Genomic DNA, 19,982 nt, shown 5'->3' with positions numbered 1-19,982 from the left:
AAGCAACGAAATGACTTACTCGTCGTCATGGCCCACCTTGTGCACCCATATCAACTCCGCCCGCTCCTTGAGCAAGGCAAAGCACTAGTAAATGGAGTCGCATTCAACATAGCTGCTAGCTCTCCCGTCCTTAGCTCCTTGATAGCGTCTGCCATATAAGTGATGGAGTTGCGGTCATCGGGGAGTGCACCCATTTGCAAGACATGGTGAGCTTGGCGTTGACAAATGGTGGGTCGTATGCCACGCGAGTGGCAAAGACACATGAAGTGGTCGAGCCCGAGCGATAATATTCCAAGAGTCACTTGCAATAATTCTGGTGTAATCATTGCCCTTCCAGGAGCACACGAAGAACCAAAAAGAGCAAGCGACTTAATCAACCATGTTTTTTCAGTAGTGCCGATCTTGAGCTCATAATAATATTGGAATAAGTCCATATGTGGAATTTTTTTCAATGAAAGTTCGCGCAAGTGCACAAAGAGCGTGAGGAAGAACACCGATTTTGTTGCCAGGTCATAAAATGGAGCCTAAAGAAGAGCTACATAGAGTGAAAGCAGGTTAAAGGAGAAGTTTACCCCACAAAAAAGAGTTGGTCGGTAAGAACCACTGGACTGGAGTCAAGTCCCTCGGGAATGGGAAGGGCATCCAAGCAGAGAATGGCGCCGCTGGCCGACATCCCTTCCTCCGCAGCAGCACGATTGACTCTAGGGTTACTTTCGACCTTGGCGAACCGCCAATGGGAGGAGCAAAGGATTGCCGCAACACAGCCCGATGAACGGTCGCCACTATTCACCGGTCTCAATAACTTTAAGGTTATCCGAGTTGTCCACCGCAGTGTACTCACAACATGAATATAGAGTATGGAGTACATTTAGAAAGAAAAAAACCATGAATGAATATAGAGTGTAGTTTAGAGCGAGTAAGCCCAACATAATAAGTGTCACGGGGCTCTATTTGCTTTTTTGTTTTGTTTTTGAGGTAATGGGGCTCTATTTGCTGAGGCCCTCGAATCATAAGCCCAGCCCAGCCCAGCCACACTTTGCCGGTCTGCATCTCCTTCTCCATCTCCTCTTGGCCGCCGAGTTCACCGAGGCCGGCCGGTTGCCACCGCCGCCACCCTTTCCTCCAAGGCCGGCCGGCCGGACCGCCCTGTTCTGTGGCTGCTGGCTGTGGCGCAGCGAATCTCCCACCTCACCACCACCACCACCACCGCTATCCGTCCGTCAATGGCTGCGGCGGCCTCCGGCGTCAGGTGGGGCCAGCGCGGCGGTGGGCAACAACAACGGCGACGTCGGCCTCCAAGACCCCCAACCCGGATCCCGCTCAAGGTAGGTTCCCCTTCCCCATCACTTGCTGGCTTCCCCCAAATCCCCGCTCTGTTCAAATCTGTTTCTGCATCCTCTGTTACAATTTGTTTTACCTTTTGCTGCTATTTCTAGCTAGTCTAATTGGTTGGTAGCTCAAAACGAAACTTGCAAATGGTTCGGTAGATTTACATTTACAGGCAGCACAGCTTGCAAATACAGTAGGTGGGATGGGATCGACTTGCAACTATGTGAGACAAATGCCATCACTGACGAAACTGAAAAATTAAACACTTTTCTTCCTCCTAGTCCTGGGTGACAAGCATGTGACTGCCCACGTGATATGCATCCAACCTAGTAGTATCTGAAACAAAATTATCCTCCCGCCTACCTGCCTGCCTGCCTGCCTGCCTGCAAGTGGACGTTTTGTAATGCCACTGCACGCCGTCTCAGATGGCTGTCGGTGCCAGTGGCCAGGTTAAATATTCTTCTTGTGATTGGCCCGAGAGCAGATCTGGGGCTGTATACTGTAAACATTCGGCTAAAATACATTTCAATACATTTTAGAGTAAACAAAAAAGAAGAGAATTGGGGCGTTAGATTCAATTGCAAATATGCTGAATCCAAGTGGATTGAACGTTGATGCTACTCCTAATAGGAAACAAATGATGCAATGGGTTCGCAGCACAACCTGTGAATAAGTGCCACCAACTGGGTGCTGATGCTGATGGCAAGGCATTGGTAGCACGCTCGTAAATGTCAAGGCCGTGAACCCCGTGTCATGACTGATGAAAATGAAAAACGAATCACCTTTTCCCCCTTGTATTGGGTGACAAGCATGTCACTACTCACGTGATGCACCAGACGTATCTGAAACAAATTATCTTCCTGCCTGCAATTGGGTGTTTTGTAATGGCAGTGTACGCTGTCTCAAATGCCTGTCAGCGCCTCGGTGTGGCCATTTTGATTAATTTATTAAAGCCTGCATTGCTAATGACAAAATTAAATATTTTTTCTGTGATTTGATCGAGAACAGATCTAAGGCTACATACGACCGTTGCATATTGGAGAGCTCAAGCACTATACTCGTCCCGCTCACAACATTTCTCTTCTCAACTCAGGCATCCAAAAGCTTCAACATCTCACAAAAATCTCCAAACTCCGGACTAGAGCCTGCCTACAGCCCCGCCCACACATCCGTTCGTTGCCGGCCGCCATAACTTCGCTGGAGTCGCCTCCTGCTTCTGCGCCGCGTCGCCGGCACCGACAAGGTTCTGAATCTGCTGCTGCTGCTGCTGCTACCAAATACAATGCTGGAGCTGGCGCCGACGTGCCTGTGAGGGCAACGTCTTCCTCGCTGCTGCTGCGTTGCTGGTCCGGTGTGCTGATCAAGGGCGAGCTCGTGAAGGTAAATATGGCTGCAAGATTGTATTTTAGACTTGTAATTTGTCCCAAGCTCTACTTATAGACGTCTTGCTCACACCATTCTCTTCTTCATTAATTTTTGCAGTGGACCTGTGTTAGAGGAGTTTCTTCCGAGTGTTCCAATGGCAGAGCTGGTGGTCACCATGGCGATCGGGCCACTGGTGTCCATGCTGAAGGACAAGGCGTCCAGCTACCTCCTGGACCAGTACAAGGTCATGGAGGGAATGGAGGAGCAGCACAAGATTCTGAAACGCAAGCTTCCGGCCATCCTCGACGTCATCACCGATGTCGAGGAGCAGGCCATGGCACAGAGAGAAGGTGCCAAAGCCTGGCTTCAGGAGCTCAGGACAGTCGCCTATGTGGCAAATGAAGTCTTCGACGAATTCAAGTACGAAGCCCTACGCCGTGAAGCCAAGAAGAATGGGCACTACAGAAAGCTCGGCTTCGATGTAATTAAACTCTTCCCTACTCACAACCGTGTTGCATTCCGTTACAAAATGGGTCGCAAGCTTTGCCTGATTCTGCAAGCCGTTGAGGTCCTCATAGCAGAGATGCAGGTCTTTGGGTTCAAGTACCAACCACAGCCACCGGTGTCCAAAGAGTGGAGGCATACAGATTATGTTAGCATTGACCCACAAGAAATTGCCAGCAGATCCAGACACGAAGATAAGAAGAACATTATTGGTATACTAGTTGATGAAGCTAGCAATGCAGATCTCACAGTTGTTCCTGTGGTTGCAATGGGGGGCCTTGGCAAGACCACATTAGCGCAACTCATATACAATGATCCTGAAATTCAGAAGCATTTCCAGTTGCTGCTCTGGGTTTGTGTCTCTGATACCTTTGATGTGAACTCCTTGGCCAAGAGTATAGTTGAAGCATCCCCCAATAAGAATGTTGATACAGACAAACCACCATTGGATAGACTTCAAAAACTGGTCAGCGGACAGCGGTATCTCCTTGTATTGGATGATGTTTGGGACAACAAAGAGTTACGTAAGTGGGAAAGGCTCAAGGTTTGCTTGCATGGTGGCATGGGCAGTGCAGTGTTGACAACAACTCGTGATAAACGAGTTTCTGAAATTATGGGTGCAGACAGGGCTGCCTACAATCTCAATGCTTTGGAGGATCACTTCATAAAGGAAATTATTGTGGATAGAGCATTCAGTTCAGAGAATGGAAAGCCTCCCGAGCTACTCGAGATGGTTGGTGAGATTGTGAAGAGATGTTGTGGCTCTCCATTAGCTGCAAGTGCACTGGGCTCTGTACTTCGTACCAAGACCACCGTGAAAGAATGGAATGCTATAGCATCTAGAAGCAGCATTTGCACTGAGGAAACTGGAATCTTGCCAATACTCAAGCTTAGCTACAACGACTTGCCATCGCACATGAAGCAGTGCTTTGCTTTTTGTGCTGTATTTCCAAAGGATTACAAGATTGATGTAGCGAAGTTGATCCAACTATGGATCGCAAATGGCTTTATCCCTGAACACAAGGAAGATAGTCTTGAAACCATTGGACAACTTATTTTTGATGAGCTTGCTTCAAGGTCATTCTTTCTGGATATAGAGAAGAGTAAAGAAGACTGGGAGTATTATTCCAGAACAACATGTAAAATCCACGATCTTATGCATGATATTGCAATGTCTGTTATGGAAAAGGAATGTGTTGTTGCAACTATGGAACCAAGTGAAATTGAGTGGCTTCCAGATACTGCTCGGCATTTGTTCTTGTCATGTGAAGAAACGGAACGTATTTTGAATGATTCTATGGAGGAAAGATCCCCTGCTATTCAAACATTGCTATGTGATAGTAATGTGTTCAGCCCATTGCAGCATCTATCAAAATACAACACTTTGCATGCCTTGAAGCTCTGTCTGGGAACAGAATCATTTCTACTCAAACCAAAGTATCTGCATCACCTGAGGTACCTTGATCTCTCAGAAAGTTCTATCAAAGCACTTCCTGAGGATATAAGTATTCTATATAACCTGCAAGTGCTGGACCTTTCCAACTGCTGTTATCTTGAACGACTTCCAAGGCAAATGAAGTATATGACTTCCCTCTGCCACCTCTACACTCATGAATGTCCAGAGTTGAAGAGCATGCCTCCAGGACTTGAAAATCTCACTAAGCTGCAGACACTCACAGTTTTTGTAGCAGGAGTTCCTGGCCCTGATTGCGCTGATGTTGGAGAGCTGCATGGTCTAAACATTGGTGGTCAGCTAGAGCTATGCCAGGTAGAGAATGTTGAAAAAGCAGAAGCAAAAGTGGCAAACCTTGGAAACAAGAAGGATCTCAGAGAACTGTCATTAAGATGGACTAAGGTTGGCGACAGCAAGGTGCTCGACAAGTTCGAACCTCATGGTGGGCTGCAGGTTCTGCAAATATATTCATATGGAGGAGAGTGCATGGGTATGTTGCAAAACATGGTTGAGATCCACCTTTTTCACTGTGAAAGATTGCGATTTTTGTTCAGATGCAGTACAATCTTCACTTTTCCAAGACTGAAGGTGCTTACGCTAGAACATTTGTTGGCTTTTGAGAGATGGTGGGAAATAGATGAGTGGCAAGTAGAACAGACAATATTTCCTGTGCTTGAGAAGTTGTTTATGAGCAATTGTGGAAAGTTGGTAGCATTACCCGAAGCACCATTGCTGCGAGGACCTTGTGGTGAGGGTGGTTATACATTGGTACACTCAGCGTTTCCTGCCCTAAAGGTACTCAAAATGGAAGATTTGGAGAGCTTTCGGAGATGGGATGCAGTCGAAGAGACTCAAGGAGAACAGATATTGTTTCCTTGTCTTGAGGAACTGTCAATTGAGAAATGCCCAGAGCTGATAAATTTACCTGAAGCACCATTGCTTGAAGAACCATGTAGCGGAGGTGGTTATAGATTGGTACGTTCAGCCTTTCCTGCCCTCAAGGTGCTCAAAATGAAATGCTTGGGGAGTTTTCAGAGATGGGATGGTGCTGCCAAAGGTGAACAAATATTTTTTCCACAGCTTGAGAAACTATCAGTTCAGCAATGCCCAATGTTGATAGATTTACCTGAGGTACCAAAAATCAGTGTGTTAGAAATTGAAGATGGCAAGCAAGAGATCTTCCAGTTTGTGGACAGATATTTGTCCTCATTGACCAATCTGATACTGGAGCTAAAAAATACAGAAACAACATCAGAGGCTGAATGCACTTCAATTCTACCTGTGGACAGCAAAGAGAAATGGAACCAGAAATCCCCTCTTACAGTTCTGGAGTTGGGATGCTGCAACTCATTCTTTGGACCAGGTGCACTAGAGCCGTGGGGCTATTTTGTACACCTTGAAAACTTGGAAATTGATAGATGTGATGTGCTCGTCCACTGGCCAGAGAATGTGTTCCAAAGCTTGGTATCCTTGAGGACATTACTGATTAGAAACTGCAAAAATCTGACTGGATATGCACAAGCTCCTCTTGAGCCATTGGCATCCGAAAGGAGTGAACACCCGAGAGGTCTGGAGTCTCTTTGCTTAGAAAGATGCCCAAGTTTAGTAGAGATGTTCAACGTCCCGGCATCTCTCAAGAAAATGGGTATTTATGGGTGCATTAAGCTTGAGTCCATATTGGGCAAGCAGCAGGGCATGGCAGAGTTAGTCCAAGTGTCTTCTAGCAATGAGGCAATCATGCCTGCAGCTGTATCAGAGTTGCCATCCTCACCCATGAATCACTTTTGTCCATGCCTAGAATATCTATGTTTATTTGGATGTGAAAGCTTACCAGCGGTTCTACATCTGCCTTTGTCCTTAAAGACCATATGGATTGATGGCTGCAGTAGTATTCAAGTCCTATCATGCCAGCTGGGTGGGCTCCAGAAACCAGAAGCCACTACCTCCAGAAGCAGAAGTCCTATCAGCAACTAGCAGCAGCAACAGCGCCAACTGCAAGAGAGCATTTACTACCTCCCCATCTCGAAATTCTAGTAATACTGGACTGTGCTGGCATGTTGGGTGGGACTCTCCGTCTGCCTGCACCCCTCAAGACACTGCGCATTACTGGCAACAGTGGGCTGACATCGCTGGAGTGTCTGTCGGGAGAGCTGGAATCGCTTGTGGTATACCATCATGCTATACATTATGATATAACACATTAGTTTGTACAAGTTTTTTTTTCTGACATCGCTTGTGGTATGTGCAGTAACGGAATTCAAACCATTGAAACCGAAGACATGGAAGGAAATACCGAGGCTAGTCCGTGAGCGGAGGCAGGCCTGCCGGAGCTGAAGCTGAAGGTCATTCAGCTTCTATTCAATGACAGGCCTGATCCCTGATTGTTGCACTGCTCTGCTAGGGGAATGGCCTGTGATTGCTTCTACAAGACAACTGTGCCGCAGTCGCTCTCCATCGAGAACTTCTTGGATGATGATAACAAGATGAATTTTTTTTACCCCAACATTTATACAAGGTTCAATAATTTTTATCCACTCAGACATGGATTTTTTTATCAACCACTCAGACATGGATTTTACCAATAACCAGCAAAGCAGCAGCAGGTGATTTTTTTATCCCGCAAAAATGTATGCGACGTGGAAGAATCAACATACAATGGTTATTCAGACTCATCCCAAACAAACGGACTAAAATCCAAGGAACCCCGCAAATTTTGCAGCAGAATGCATGTAGTAAACATTAATTTTGAACCCTGCAAATTCATGTTTCATTTTGTAGTATGCAAGTAAACACATGGAGCCACGCCCCAAATTCAAGGACACTCATGGCCTCTTGTTGCCAACACCAGTAGCAATCCGTTACCAGAATTAATCTACAACTGATGGTGTTTCAGGTCTCACCAAAAATCCATTCAGGTTATTCGATCAATCAATCCCGACAGAAGCAAAATCGTGTGTACGACACCTCGCTCACTCAGCTACTACTGAGCAGCTCCCATGGTGGCACCGCCCCGCCTCGCCATGCGAACGCAAGCCTCGAACCTCTTGACCGCCTCGGCGCACTTGAGCGGGTCCTGCACGTTGCTCCTGTAGCACTCGGCGCAGCCCGCCCTCTCGTCGGTGCATGGCGAGGGGTTCTGGTAGGGCAGCTTGAACTCCTTGTCATGCAGCTCCTTGGCCCTCTTGGTAAGCTCCTCGCGCATCGCCGCCTCCTTCTTCTGCAGCTTCTCCAGCACCTTCTCGCTCTCCGCCACCACGGCGCGTATGGCTTCCACCACCTGGATTGCAGGAGACGGTGGTGGAGGAGCAGGGGTCACTGGTAGGTACATGGGTGGCGGAAAAGGCAAAACAGGAGCAGGGCTGCTCTTGGGTTCAGTTGGAACTTCCCTGCCATTGTCCTGAGGCTCCTCTGGTTGCTCCACCACCTTCTTCGGCCTGGGTTTCCTGGTCCTCCTTTTCACCTGCTTCTCGTCATCGCGCGCGAGCTGCTCGATCAAGCTGGTGCTTATCCGGATTGTGTAGTCACCCATGGCAGACAAGAATCCTGAAACAGCATCACGAGGAAAAGTGACGGATTAACAGCAAGATTTAAGAAGGTTAATTCAAGCAAACAAAGGTCTCAAGCACGATAAACAAAATGAATTGCTGGGCCCTATACTGAATGAATGGTGTGCATTAACAGCATAATCGCACAAATCCTGAACACGCAAGCTTTCCAGTTCAAAAATTGAAGGCCTCATGGATGCCTGTTAAATAACAGAATGATTAATATCTGGGCTCTACACTGAATATTACATTAACACATGAGGGCATGCCATCCACAGTTGTAGAATACTTTCCAGTTAAAAAGTCAAGGATCTATTAGCATGGCCACAATTTCATTTGTCAATCTTTTATTATATCCTAATAAAGAATAAAGGAACATGTACAAAGTAAAAAAAACTGATTTTTTGGAACATTCAGGAAACAGCAGAGCTCCCGGCTGCTCTAACAGAACGCAAATATTAGCCCATACTTACTGAGGGGTGCATGAATTTCTGATTGGGAAATATACTGACTGAGTGCTTTTACTACTTAGTACTCCACCATGGAAGGGAAAGGCGGCAAACAGTTCCATCAGTAACAAACTGGATGGATGAATGGATTGGAGATGAAGAAATATGCGGGCGAGTTTCAAAAGAAATTTTCCTGGCCACCCCCTCTGGTAATTTTGGCTAAGGGTTCAACCTACCTAGCCGGCCAGATCACAAACTGTTGAGGTGCATCTGATTAATTCATATTTTATTCAAGTATTTTGTAAATAATCCCACTCAAATTATGGGGGTAACATTCTTTCTTTAATCAAACAGACAAGCACATCTTCGTAAAATTCCTCTTAACAACAAAATCGCACAACCAGTTCGAATATTGAAGACCTCATGAAAGCATGTTAAACAACATAACAAAACAAATATCTGGGCTCTAAACTGAATTCTACATTGACAACATGAGGGCATCCACAGTTGCAGAGTACTTTTCAGTTAAAAGGTCAGGGATCTATTAGCAGGATCCCTGATGGTTGAGATCCATCTTTCTGGTTGTGAAAGATTGCAGGTTTTGTTCAGTTGTGGTACATCCTTCACGTTTCCAAAACTGAAGGTGCTTACACTAGAGCATTTATTGGATTTTGAGAGATGGTGGGAAATAAATGAGGCACAAGAAGAACAGATAATATTTCCTCTGCTTGAGAAGTTGTTTATTCGGCATTGTGGAAAGCTGATAGCATTACCTGAAGCACCATTGCTTGGAGAACCAAGTCGTGGAGGTAATAGACTGGTATGCACACCATTTTCTCTGCTTGAGAACTTGTTTATTTGGTATTGTGGAAAGCTGGTACCATTGCGTGAAGCACCACTGGTTCATGAAAGTTGTAGTGGAGGTTATAGGTTGGTACAGTCAGCATTTCCTGCTCTAAAGGTACTTGCATTGGAAGACTTGGGGAGTTTTCAGAAATGGGATGCTGCTGTCGAAGGAGAACCGATATTGTTTCCTCAGCTTGAGACACTATCAGTTCAGAAATGCCCAAAGCTAGTAGATTTACCCGAAGCACCAAAACTCAGTGTACTAGTAATTGAAGATGGCAAGCAAGAGGTGTTCCATTTTGTAGACAGGTATTTATCTTCATTGACCAATCTGACACTGAGGCTAGAACACAGAGAAACAACATCAGAGGCTGAATGCACTTCAATTGTACCTGTGGACAGCAAAGAGAAATGGAACCAGAAATCCCCTCTTACAGTTCTGGAGTTAGGATGCTGCAACTCATTCTTTGGACCAGGTGCACTAGAGCCGTGGGACTATTTTGTACACCTTGAAAAGTTGGAAATTGATAGATGTGATGTGCTCGTCCACTGGCCAGAGAATGTGTTCCAAAGCTTGGTATCCTTGAGGACATTACTGATTAGAAACTGCAAAAATCTGACTGGATATGCACAAGCTCCTCTTGAGCCGTTGGCGTCTGAAAGGAGTCAGCACCCGAGAGGTCTGGAGTCTCTTTGCTTAAGAAACTGCCCAAGTTTAGTAGAGATGTTCAACGTCCCGGCATCTCTCAAGAAAATGACTATTGGTGGGTGCATTAAGCTTGAGTCCATATTCGGCAAGCAACAGGGCATGGCAGAGTTAGTCCAAGTATCTTCTAGCAGTGAGGCAATCATGCCTGCAACTGTATCAGAGTTGCCATCCACACCCATGAATCACTTTTGTCCATGCCTAGAAGATCTATGCTTATCAGCATGTGGAAGCTTACCAGCGGTTCTAAATCTGCCTCCATCCTTAAAGACCTTAGAAATGGATCGTTGTAGTAGTATTCAAGTCCTATCATGCCAGCTGGGTGGGCTCCAGAAACCAGAAGCCACTACCTCCAGAAGCAGAAGTCCTATCATGCCACAGCCACTAGCAGCAGCAACAGCACCAGCTGCAAGAGAGCATTTACTTCCTCCCCATCTCGAATATCTAACAATACTGAACTGTGCTGGCATGTTGGGTGGGACTCTCCGTCTGCCTGCACCCCTCAAGAGACTGTTCATTATGGGCAACAGTGGGCTGACATCGCTGGAGTGTCTGTCGGGAGAGCACCCCCCATCGCTGGAATCCCTTTGGCTTGAAAGATGCAGTACCCTGGCATCCCTGCCGAATGAGCCGCAAGTATACAGGTCTCTCTGGTCTCTTGAAATTACAGGCTGCCCTGCTATAAAGAAGCTCCCTAGATGCCTGCAGCAGCAACTGGGCAGCATCAAACGCAAATGGCTAGATGCCCGTTATGAAGGTATGCTTGCAGCACGTCCTTCTATCTTGGCCACATTTAATAAACAGATGCAGTCATCCATTCCATCCCTTGTACATAATGGTCAACACGTTTGCAAAAGTTTCTTCTCCATTATTTGAATGCCATCATGCTATACATTATGATATAACACATTAGTTTGTACAAGTTTTTTTTTCTGACATCGCTTGTGGTATGTGCAGTAACGGAATTCAAACCATTGAAACCGAAGACATGGAAGGAAATACCGAGGCTAGTCCGTGAGCGGAGGCAGGCCTGCCGGAGCTGAAGCTGAAGGTCATTCAGCTTCTATTCAATGACAGGCCTGATCCCTGATTGTTGCACTGCTCTGCTAGGGGAATGGCCTGTGATTGCTTCTACAAGACAACTGTGCCGCAGTCGCTCTCCATCGAGAACTTCTTGGATGATGATAACAAGATGAATTTTTTTTACCCCAACATTTATACAAGGTTCAATAATTTTTATCCACTCAGACATGGATTTTTTTATCAACCACTCAGACATGGATTTTACCAATAACCAGCAAAGCAGCAGCAGGTGATTTTTTTATCCCGCAAAAATGTATGCGACGTGGAAGAATCAACATACAATGGTTATTCAGACTCATCCCAAACAAACGGACTAAAATCCAAGGAACCCCGCAAATTTTGCAGCAGAATGCATGTAGTAAACATTAATTTTGAACCCTGCAAATTCATGTTTCATTTTGTAGTATGCAAGTAAACACATGGAGCCACGCCCCAAATTCAAGGACACTCATGGCCTCTTGTTGCCAACACCAGTAGCAATCCGTTACCAGAATTAATCTACAACTGATGGTGTTTCAGGTCTCACCAAAAATCCATTCAGGTTATTCGATCAATCAATCCCGACAGAAGCAAAATCGTGTGTACGACACCTCGCTCACTCAGCTACTACTGAGCAGCTCCCATGGTGGCACCGCCCCGCCTCGCCATGCGAACGCAAGCCTCGAACCTCTTGACCGCCTCGGCGCACTTGAGCGGGTCCTGCACGTTGCTCCTGTAGCACTCGGCGCAGCCCGCCCTCTCGTCGGTGCATGGCGAGGGGTTCTGGTAGGGCAGCTTGAACTCCTTGTCATGCAGCTCCTTGGCCCTCTTGGTAAGCTCCTCGCGCATCGCCGCCTCCTTCTTCTGCAGCTTCTCCAGCACCTTCTCGCTCTCCGCCACCACGGCGCGTATGGCTTCCACCACCTGGATTGCAGGAGACGGTGGTGGAGGAGCAGGGGTCACTGGTAGGTACATGGGTGGCGGAAAAGGCAAAACAGGAGCAGGGCTGCTCTTGGGTTCAGTTGGAACTTCCCTGCCATTGTCCTGAGGCTCCTCTGGTTGCTCCACCACCTTCTTCGGCCTGGGTTTCCTGGTCCTCCTTTTCACCTGCTTCTCGTCATCGCGCGCGAGCTGCTCGATCAAGCTGGTGCTTATCCGGATTGTGTAGTCACCCATGGCAGACAAGAATCCTGAAACAGCATCACGAGGAAAAGTGACGGATTAACAGCAAGATTTAAGAAGGTTAATTCAAGCAAACAAAGGTCTCAAGCACGATAAACAAAATGAATTGCTGGGCCCTATACTGAATGAATGGTGTGCATTAACAGCATAATCGCACAAATCCTGAACACGCAAGCTTTCCAGTTCAAAAATTGAAGGCCTCATGGATGCCTGTTAAATAACAGAATGATTAATATCTGGGCTCTACACTGAATATTACATTAACACATGAGGGCATGCCATCCACAGTTGTAGAATACTTTCCAGTTAAAAAGTCAAGGATCTATTAGCATGGCCACAATTTCATTTGTCAATCTTTTATTATATCCTAATAAAGAATAAAGGAACATGTACAAAGTAAAAAAAAACTGATTTTTTGGAACATTCAGGAAACAGCAGAGCTCCCGGCTGCTCTAACAGAACGCAAATATTAGCCCATACTTACTGAGGGGTGCATGAATTTCTGATTGGGAAATATACTGACTGAGTGCTTTTACTACTTAGTACTCCACCATGGAAGGGAAAGGCGGCAAACAGTTCCATCAGTAACAAACTGGATGGATGAATGGATTGGAGATGAAGAAATATGCGGGCGAGTTTCAAAAGAAATTTTCCTGGCCACCCCCTCTGGTAATTTTGGCTAAGGGTTCAACCTACCTAGCCGGCCAGATCACAAACTGTTGAGGTGCATCTGATTAATTCATATTTTATTCAAGTATTTTGTAAATAATCCCACTCAAATTATGGGGGTAACATTCTTTCTTTAATCAAACAGACAAGCACATCTTCGTAAAATTCCTCTTAACAACAAAATCGCACAACCAGTTCGAATATTGAAGACCTCATGAAAGCATGTTAAACAACATAACAAAACAAATATCTGGGCTCTAAACTGAATTCTACATTGACAACATGAGGGCATCCACAGTTGCAGAGTACTTTTCAGTTAAAAGGTCAGGGATCTATTAGCAGGATCCCTGATGGTTGAGATCCATCTTTCTGGTTGTGAAAGATTGCAGGTTTTGTTCAGTTGTGGTACATCCTTCACGTTTCCAAAACTGAAGGTGCTTACACTAGAGCATTTATTGGATTTTGAGAGATGGTGGGAAATAAATGAGGCACAAGAAGAACAGATAATATTTCCTCTGCTTGAGAAGTTGTTTATTCGGCATTGTGGAAAGCTGATAGCATTACCTGAAGCACCATTGCTTGGAGAACCAAGTCGTGGAGGTAATAGACTGGTATGCACACCATTTTCTCTGCTTGAGAACTTGTTTATTTGGTATTGTGGAAAGCTGGTACCATTGCGTGAAGCACCACTGGTTCATGAAAGTTGTAGTGGAGGTTATAGGTTGGTACAGTCAGCATTTCCTGCTCTAAAGGTACTTGCATTGGAAGACTTGGGGAGTTTTCAGAAATGGGATGCTGCTGTCGAAGGAGAACCGATATTGTTTCCTCAGCTTGAGACACTATCAGTTCAGAAATGCCCAAAGCTAGTAGATTTACCCGAAGCACCAAAACTCAGTGTACTAGTAATTGAAGATGGCAAGCAAGAGGTGTTCCATTTTGTAGACAGGTATTTATCTTCATTGACCAATCTGACACTGAGGCTAGAACACAGAGAAACAACATCAGAGGCTGAATGCACTTCAATTGTACCTGTGGACAGCAAAGAGAAATGGAACCAGAAATCCCCTCTTACAGTTCTGGAGTTAGGATGCTGCAACTCATTCTTTGGACCAGGTGCACTAGAGCCGTGGGACTATTTTGTACACCTTGAAAAGTTGGAAATTGATAGATGTGATGTGCTCGTCCACTGGCCAGAGAATGTGTTCCAAAGCTTGGTATCCTTGAGGACATTACTGATTAGAAACTGCAAAAATCTGACTGGATATGCACAAGCTCCTCTTGAGCCGTTGGCGTCTGAAAGGAGTCAGCACCCGAGAGGTCTGGAGTCTCTTTGCTTAAGAAACTGCCCAAGTTTAGTAGAGATGTTCAACGTCCCGGCATCTCTCAAGAAAATGACTATTGGTGGGTGCATTAAGCTTGAGTCCATATTCGGCAAGCAACAGGGCATGGCAGAGTTAGTCCAAGTATCTTCTAGCAGTGAGGCAATCATGCCTGCAACTGTATCAGAGTTGCCATCCACACCCATGAATCACTTTTGTCCATGCCTAGAAGATCTATGCTTATCAGCATGTGGAAGCTTACCAGCGGTTCTAAATCTGCCTCCATCCTTAAAGACCTTAGAAATGGATCGTTGTAGTAGTATTCAAGTCCTATCATGCCAGCTGGGTGGGCTCCAGAAACCAGAAGCCACTACCTCCAGAAGCAGAAGTCCTATCATGCCACAGCCACTAGCAGCAGCAACAGCACCAGCTGCAAGAGAGCATTTACTTCCTCCCCATCTCGAATATCTAACAATACTGAACTGTGCTGGCATGTTGGGTGGGACTCTCCGTCTGCCTGCACCCCTCAAGAGACTGTTCATTATGGGCAACAGTGGGCTGACATCGCTGGAGTGTCTGTCGGGAGAGCACCCCCCATCGCTGGAATCCCTTTGGCTTGAAAGATGCAGTACCCTGGCATCCCTGCCGAATGAGCCGCAAGTATACAGGTCTCTCTGGTCTCTTGAAATTACAGGCTGCCCTGCTATAAAGAAGCTCCCTAGATGCCTGCAGCAGCAACTGGGCAGCATCAAACGCAAATGGCTAGATGCCCGTTATGAAGGTATGCTTGCAGCACGTCCTTCTATCTTGGCCACATTTAATAAACAGATGCAGTCATCCATTCCATCCCTTGTACATAATGGTCAACACGTTTGCAAAAGTTTCTTCTCCATTATTTGAATGCCATCATGCTATACATTATGATATAACACATTAGTTTGTACAAGTTTTTTTTTCTGACATCGCTTGTGGTATGTGCAGTAACGGAATTCAAACCATTGAAACCGAAGACATGGAAGGAAATACCGAGGCTAGTCCGTGAGCGGAGGCAGGCCTGCCGGAGCTGAAGCTGAAGGTCATTCAGCTTCTATTCAATGACAGGCCTGATCCCTGATTGTTGCACTGCTCTGCTAGGGGAATGGCCTGTGATTGCTTCTACAAGACAACTGTGCCGCAGTCGCTCTCCATCGAGAACTTCTTGGATGATGATAACAAGATGAATTTTTTTACCCCAACATTTATACAAGGTTCAATAATTTTTATCCACTCAGACATGGATTTTTTTATCAACCACTCAGACATGGATTTTACCAATAACCAGCAAAGCAGCAGCAGGTGATTTTTTTATCCCGCAAAAATGTATGCGACGTGGAAGAATCAACATACAATGGTTATTCAGACTCATCCCAAACAAACGGACTAAAATCCAAGGAACCCCGCAAATTTTGCAGCAGAATGCATGTAGTAAACATTAATTTTGAACCCTGCAAATTCATGTTTCATTTTGTAGTATGCAAGTAAACACATGGAGCCACGCCCCAAATTCAAGGACACTCATGGCCTCTTGTTGCCAACACCAGTAGCAATCCGTTACCAGAATTAATCTACAACTGATGGTGTTTCAGGTCTCACCAAAAATCCATTCAGGTTATTCGATCAATCAATCCCGACAGAAGCAAAATCGTGTGTACGACACCTCGCTCACTCAGCTACTACTGAGCAGCTCCCATGGTGGCACCGCCCCGCCTCGCCATGCGAACGCAAGCCTCGAACCTCTTGACCGCCTCGGCGCACTTGAGCGGGTCCTGCACGTTGCTCCTGTAGCACTCGGCGCAGCCCGCCCTCTCGTCGGTGCATGGCGAGGGGTTCTGGTAGGGCAGCTTGAACTCCTTGTCATGCAGCTCCTTGGCCCTCTTGGTAAGCTCCTCGCGCATCGCCGCCTCCTTCTTCTGCAGCTTCTCCAGCACCTTCTCGCTCTCCGCCACCACGGCGCGTATGGCTTCCACCACCTGGATTGCAGGAGACGGTGGTGGAGGAGCAGGGGTCACTGGTAGGTACATGGGTGGCGGAAAAGGCAAAACAGGAGCAGGGCTGCTCTTGGGTTCAGTTGGAACTTCCCTGCCATTGTCCTGAGGCTCCTCTGGTTGCTCCACCACCTTCTTCGGCCTGGGTTTCCTGGTCCTCCTTTTCACCTGCTTCTCGTCATCGCGCGCGAGCTGCTCGATCAAGCTGGTGCTTATCCGGATTGTGTAGTCACCCATGGCAGACAAGAATCCTGAAACAGCATCACGAGGAAAAGTGACGGATTAACAGCAAGATTTAAGAAGGTTAATTCAAGCAAACAAAGGTCTCAAGCACGATAAACAAAATGAATTGCTGGGCCCTATACTGAATGAATGGTGTGCATTAACAGCATAATCGCACAAATCCTGAACACGCAAGCTTTCCAGTTCAAAAATTGAAGGCCTCATGGATGCCTGTTAAATAACAGAATGATTAATATCTGGGCTCTACACTGAATATTACATTAACACATGAGGGCATGCCATCCACAGTTGTAGAATACTTTCCAGTTAAAAAGTCAAGGATCTATTAGCATGGCCACAATTTCATTTGTCAATCTTTTATTATATCCTAATAAAGAATAAAGGAACATGTACAAAGTAAAAAAAAACTGATTTTTTGGAACATTCAGGAAACAGCAGAGCTCCCGGCTGCTCTAACAGAACGCAAATATTAGCCCATACTTACTGAGGGGTGCATGAATTTCTGATTGGGAAATATACTGACTGAGTGCTTTTACTACTTAGTACTCCACCATGGAAGGGAAAGGCGGCAAACAGTTCCATCAGTAACAAACTGGATGGATGAATGGATTGGAGATGAAGAAATATGCGGGCGAGTTTCAAAAGAAATTTTCCTGGCCACCCCCTCTGGTAATTTTGGCTAAGGGTTCAACCTACCTAGCCGGCCAGATCACAAACTGTTGAGGTGCATCTGATTAATTCATATTTTATTCAAGTATTTTGTAAATAATCCCACTCAAATTATGGGGGTAACATTCTTTCTTTAATCAAACAGACAAGCACATCTTCGTAAAATTCCTCTTAACAACAAAATCGCACAACCAGTTCGAATATTGAAGACCTCATGAAAGCATGTTAAACAACATAACAAAACAAATATCTGGGCTCTAAACTGAATTCTACATTGACAACATGAGGGCATCCACAGTTGCAGAGTACTTTTCAGTTAAAAGGTCAGGGATCTATTAGCAGGATCCCTGATGGTTGAGATCCATCTTTCTGGTTGTGAAAGATTGCAGGTTTTGTTCAGTTGTGGTACATCCTTCACGTTTCCAAAACTGAAGGTGCTTACACTAGAGCATTTATTGGATTTTGAGAGATGGTGGGAAATAAATGAGGCACAAGAAGAACAGATAATATTTCCTCTGCTTGAGAAGTTGTTTATTCGGCATTGTGGAAAGCTGATAGCATTACCTGAAGCACCATTGCTTGGAGAACCAAGTCGTGGAGGTAATAGACTGGTATGCACACCATTTTCTCTGCTTGAGAACTTGTTTATTTGGTATTGTGGAAAGCTGGTACCATTGCGTGAAGCACCACTGGTTCATGAAAGTTGTAGTGGAGGTTATAGGTTGGTACAGTCAGCATTTCCTGCTCTAAAGGTACTTGCATTGGAAGACTTGGGGAGTTTTCAGAAATGGGATGCTGCTGTCGAAGGAGAACCGATATTGTTTCCTCAGCTTGAGACACTATCAGTTCAGAAATGCCCAAAGCTAGTAGATTTACCCGAAGCACCAAAACTCAGTGTACTAGTAATTGAAGATGGCAAGCAAGAGGTGTTCCATTTTGTAGACAGGTATTTATCTTCATTGACCAATCTGACACTGAGGCTAGAACACAGAGAAACAACATCAGAGGCTGAATGCACTTCAATTGTACCTGTGGACAGCAAAGAGAAATGGAACCAGAAATCCCCTCTTACAGTTCTGGAGTTAGGATGCTGCAACTCATTCTTTGGACCAGGTGCACTAGAGCCGTGGGACTATTTTGTACACCTTGAAAAGTTGGAAATTGATAGATGTGATGTGCTCGTCCACTGGCCAGAGAATGTGTTCCAAAGCTTGGTATCCTTGAGGACATTACTGATTAGAAACTGCAAAAATCTGACTGGATATGCACAAGCTCCTCTTGAGCCGTTGGCGTCTGAAAGGAGTCAGCACCCGAGAGGTCTGGAGTCTCTTTGCTTAAGAAACTGCCCAAGTTTAGTAGAGATGTTCAACGTCCCGGCATCTCTCAAGAAAATGACTATTGGTGGGTGCATTAAGCTTGAGTCCATATTCGGCAAGCAACAGGGCATGGCAGAGTTAGTCCAAGTATCTTCTAGCAGTGAGGCAATCATGCCTGCAACTGTATCAGAGTTGCCATCCACACCCATGAATCACTTTTGTCCATGCCTAGAAGATCTATGCTTATCAGCATGTGGAAGCTTACCAGCGGTTCTAAATCTGCCTCCATCCTTAAAGACCTTAGAAATGGATCGTTGTAGTAGTATTCAAGTCCTATCATGCCAGCTGGGTGGGCTCCAGAAACCAGAAGCCACTACCTCCAGAAGCAGAAGTCCTATCATGCCACAGCCACTAGCAGCAGCAACAGCACCAGCTGCAAGAGAGCATTTACTTCCTCCCCATCTCGAATATCTAACAATACTGAACTGTGCTGGCATGTTGGGTGGGACTCTCCGTCTGCCTGCACCCCTCAAGAGACTGTTCATTATGGGCAACAGTGGGCTGACATCGCTGGAGTGTCTGTCGGGAGAGCACCCCCCATCGCTGGAATCCCTTTGGCTTGAAAGATGCAGTACCCTGGCATCCCTGCCGAATGAGCCGCAAGTATACAGGTCTCTCTGGTCTCTTGAAATTACAGGCTGCCCTGCTATAAAGAAGCTCCCTAGATGCCTGCAGCAGCAACTGGGCAGCATCAAACGCAAATGGCTAGATGCCCGTTATGAAGGTATGCTTGCAGCACGTCCTTCTATCTTGGCCACATTTAATAAACAGATGCAGTCATCCATTCCATCCCTTGTACATAATGGTCAACACGTTTGCAAAAGTTTCTTCTCCATTATTTGAATGCCATCATGCTATACATTATGATATAACACATTAGTTTGTACAAGTTTTTTTTTCTGACATCGCTTGTGGTATGTGCAGTAACGGAATTCAAACCATTGAAACCGAAGACATGGAAGGAAATACCGAGGCTAGTCCGTGAGCGGAGGCAGGCCTGCCGGAGCTGAAGCTGAAGGTCATTCAGCTTCTATTCAATGACAGGCCTGATCCCTGATTGTTGCACTGCTCTGCTAGGGGAATGGCCTGTGATTGCTTCTACAAGACAACTGTGCCGCAGTCGCTCTCCATCGAGAACTTCTTGGATGATGATAACAAGATGAATTTTTTTTACCCCAACATTTATACAAGGTTCAATAATTTTTATCCACTCAGACATGGATTTTTTATCAACCACTCAG

General features: G+C 45.8%; 4 protein-coding genes across 8 annotated transcripts; 1 reads left to right on the top strand and 3 right to left on the bottom strand.

The window, feature by feature from the left end:
- Nucleotides 1-1,038: 1,038 nt before the first annotated feature.
- On the top strand, nt 1,039-19,955 carry LOC123184641 (putative disease resistance protein RGA4). 5 transcript variants are annotated; one of them, XM_044596743.1, is made up of 7 exons: nt 1,039-1,325; nt 2,338-2,709; nt 2,812-5,239; nt 9,289-9,750; nt 13,863-14,006; nt 18,118-19,465; nt 19,666-19,955. In XM_044596743.1, exons 3-7 carry the CDS (start codon nt 2,849-2,851, stop codon nt 19,749-19,751), a joined length of 4,431 nt encoding a protein of 1,476 aa, XP_044452678.1. In that variant the 5' UTR covers nt 1,039-1,325; nt 2,338-2,709; nt 2,812-2,848; the 3' UTR covers nt 19,752-19,955. The 5 variants fall into 5 exon arrangements, 4 of the variants coding, with proteins under 4 accessions (XP_044452678.1, XP_044452670.1, XP_044452668.1 ...); XM_044596735.1 differs by lacking the exons at nt 9,289-9,750; nt 13,863-14,006; nt 18,118-19,465; nt 19,666-19,955 and adding exons at nt 10,520-10,954; nt 11,155-11,532 and having other exon boundaries at nt 1,040-1,325; nt 2,423-2,709; nt 2,812-6,566; XM_044596733.1 differs by lacking the exons at nt 9,289-9,750; nt 13,863-14,006; nt 18,118-19,465; nt 19,666-19,955 and adding exons at nt 10,520-10,954; nt 11,155-11,532 and having other exon boundaries at nt 1,040-1,325; nt 2,812-6,566.
- LOC123184728 (uncharacterized) lies at nt 7,380-8,559 on the bottom strand. The gene has a single exon (XM_044596805.1). The coding sequence runs from the start codon at nt 8,178-8,180 to the stop codon at nt 7,632-7,634; it is 549 nt and encodes a 182-aa protein (XP_044452740.1). The 5' UTR covers nt 8,181-8,559; the 3' UTR covers nt 7,380-7,631.
- On the bottom strand, nt 11,635-13,423 carry LOC123184717 (uncharacterized). Its single transcript, XM_044596796.1, has one exon. The coding sequence runs from the start codon at nt 12,433-12,435 to the stop codon at nt 11,887-11,889; it is 549 nt and encodes a 182-aa protein (XP_044452731.1). The 5' UTR covers nt 12,436-13,423; the 3' UTR covers nt 11,635-11,886.
- On the bottom strand, nt 15,890-17,678 carry LOC123184705 (uncharacterized). The gene has a single exon (XM_044596787.1). The coding sequence runs from the start codon at nt 16,688-16,690 to the stop codon at nt 16,142-16,144; it is 549 nt and encodes a 182-aa protein (XP_044452722.1). The 5' UTR covers nt 16,691-17,678; the 3' UTR covers nt 15,890-16,141.
- Nucleotides 19,956-19,982: the final 27 nt, after the last annotated feature.

Source organism: Triticum aestivum, chromosome 1A (genome assembly GCF_018294505.1).
Source record: "Triticum aestivum cultivar Chinese Spring chromosome 1A, IWGSC CS RefSeq v2.1, whole genome shotgun sequence".
Lineage (NCBI taxonomy): Eukaryota > Viridiplantae > Streptophyta > Magnoliopsida > Poales > Poaceae > Triticum > Triticum aestivum.
The sequence above is the reverse complement of the archived record's forward strand: the minus strand, read 5'-3'. Positions and strand labels throughout refer to the sequence as shown.

Bases quoted from the DNA above. Each gene is read 5' to 3' on its own strand.
- LOC123184641 (XM_044596743.1), top strand. From the start codon at position 2,849: ATGGCAGAGCTGGTGGTCACCATGGCGATCGGGCCACTGGTGTCCATG. The intron at 9,751-13,862 runs GTACTAGTAATT...CCTGCTCTAAAG, and splicing joins CCGAAGCACCAAAACTCAGT to GTACTTGCATTGGAAGACTT. The intron at 14,007-18,117 runs GTACTAGTAATT...CCTGCTCTAAAG, and splicing joins CCGAAGCACCAAAACTCAGT to GTACTTGCATTGGAAGACTT.
- LOC123184728 (XM_044596805.1), bottom strand. From the start codon at position 8,180: ATGGGTGACTACACAATCCGGATAAGCACCAGCTTGATCGAGCAGCTC.
- LOC123184705 (XM_044596787.1), bottom strand. From the start codon at position 16,690: ATGGGTGACTACACAATCCGGATAAGCACCAGCTTGATCGAGCAGCTC.
- LOC123184717 (XM_044596796.1), bottom strand. From the start codon at position 12,435: ATGGGTGACTACACAATCCGGATAAGCACCAGCTTGATCGAGCAGCTC.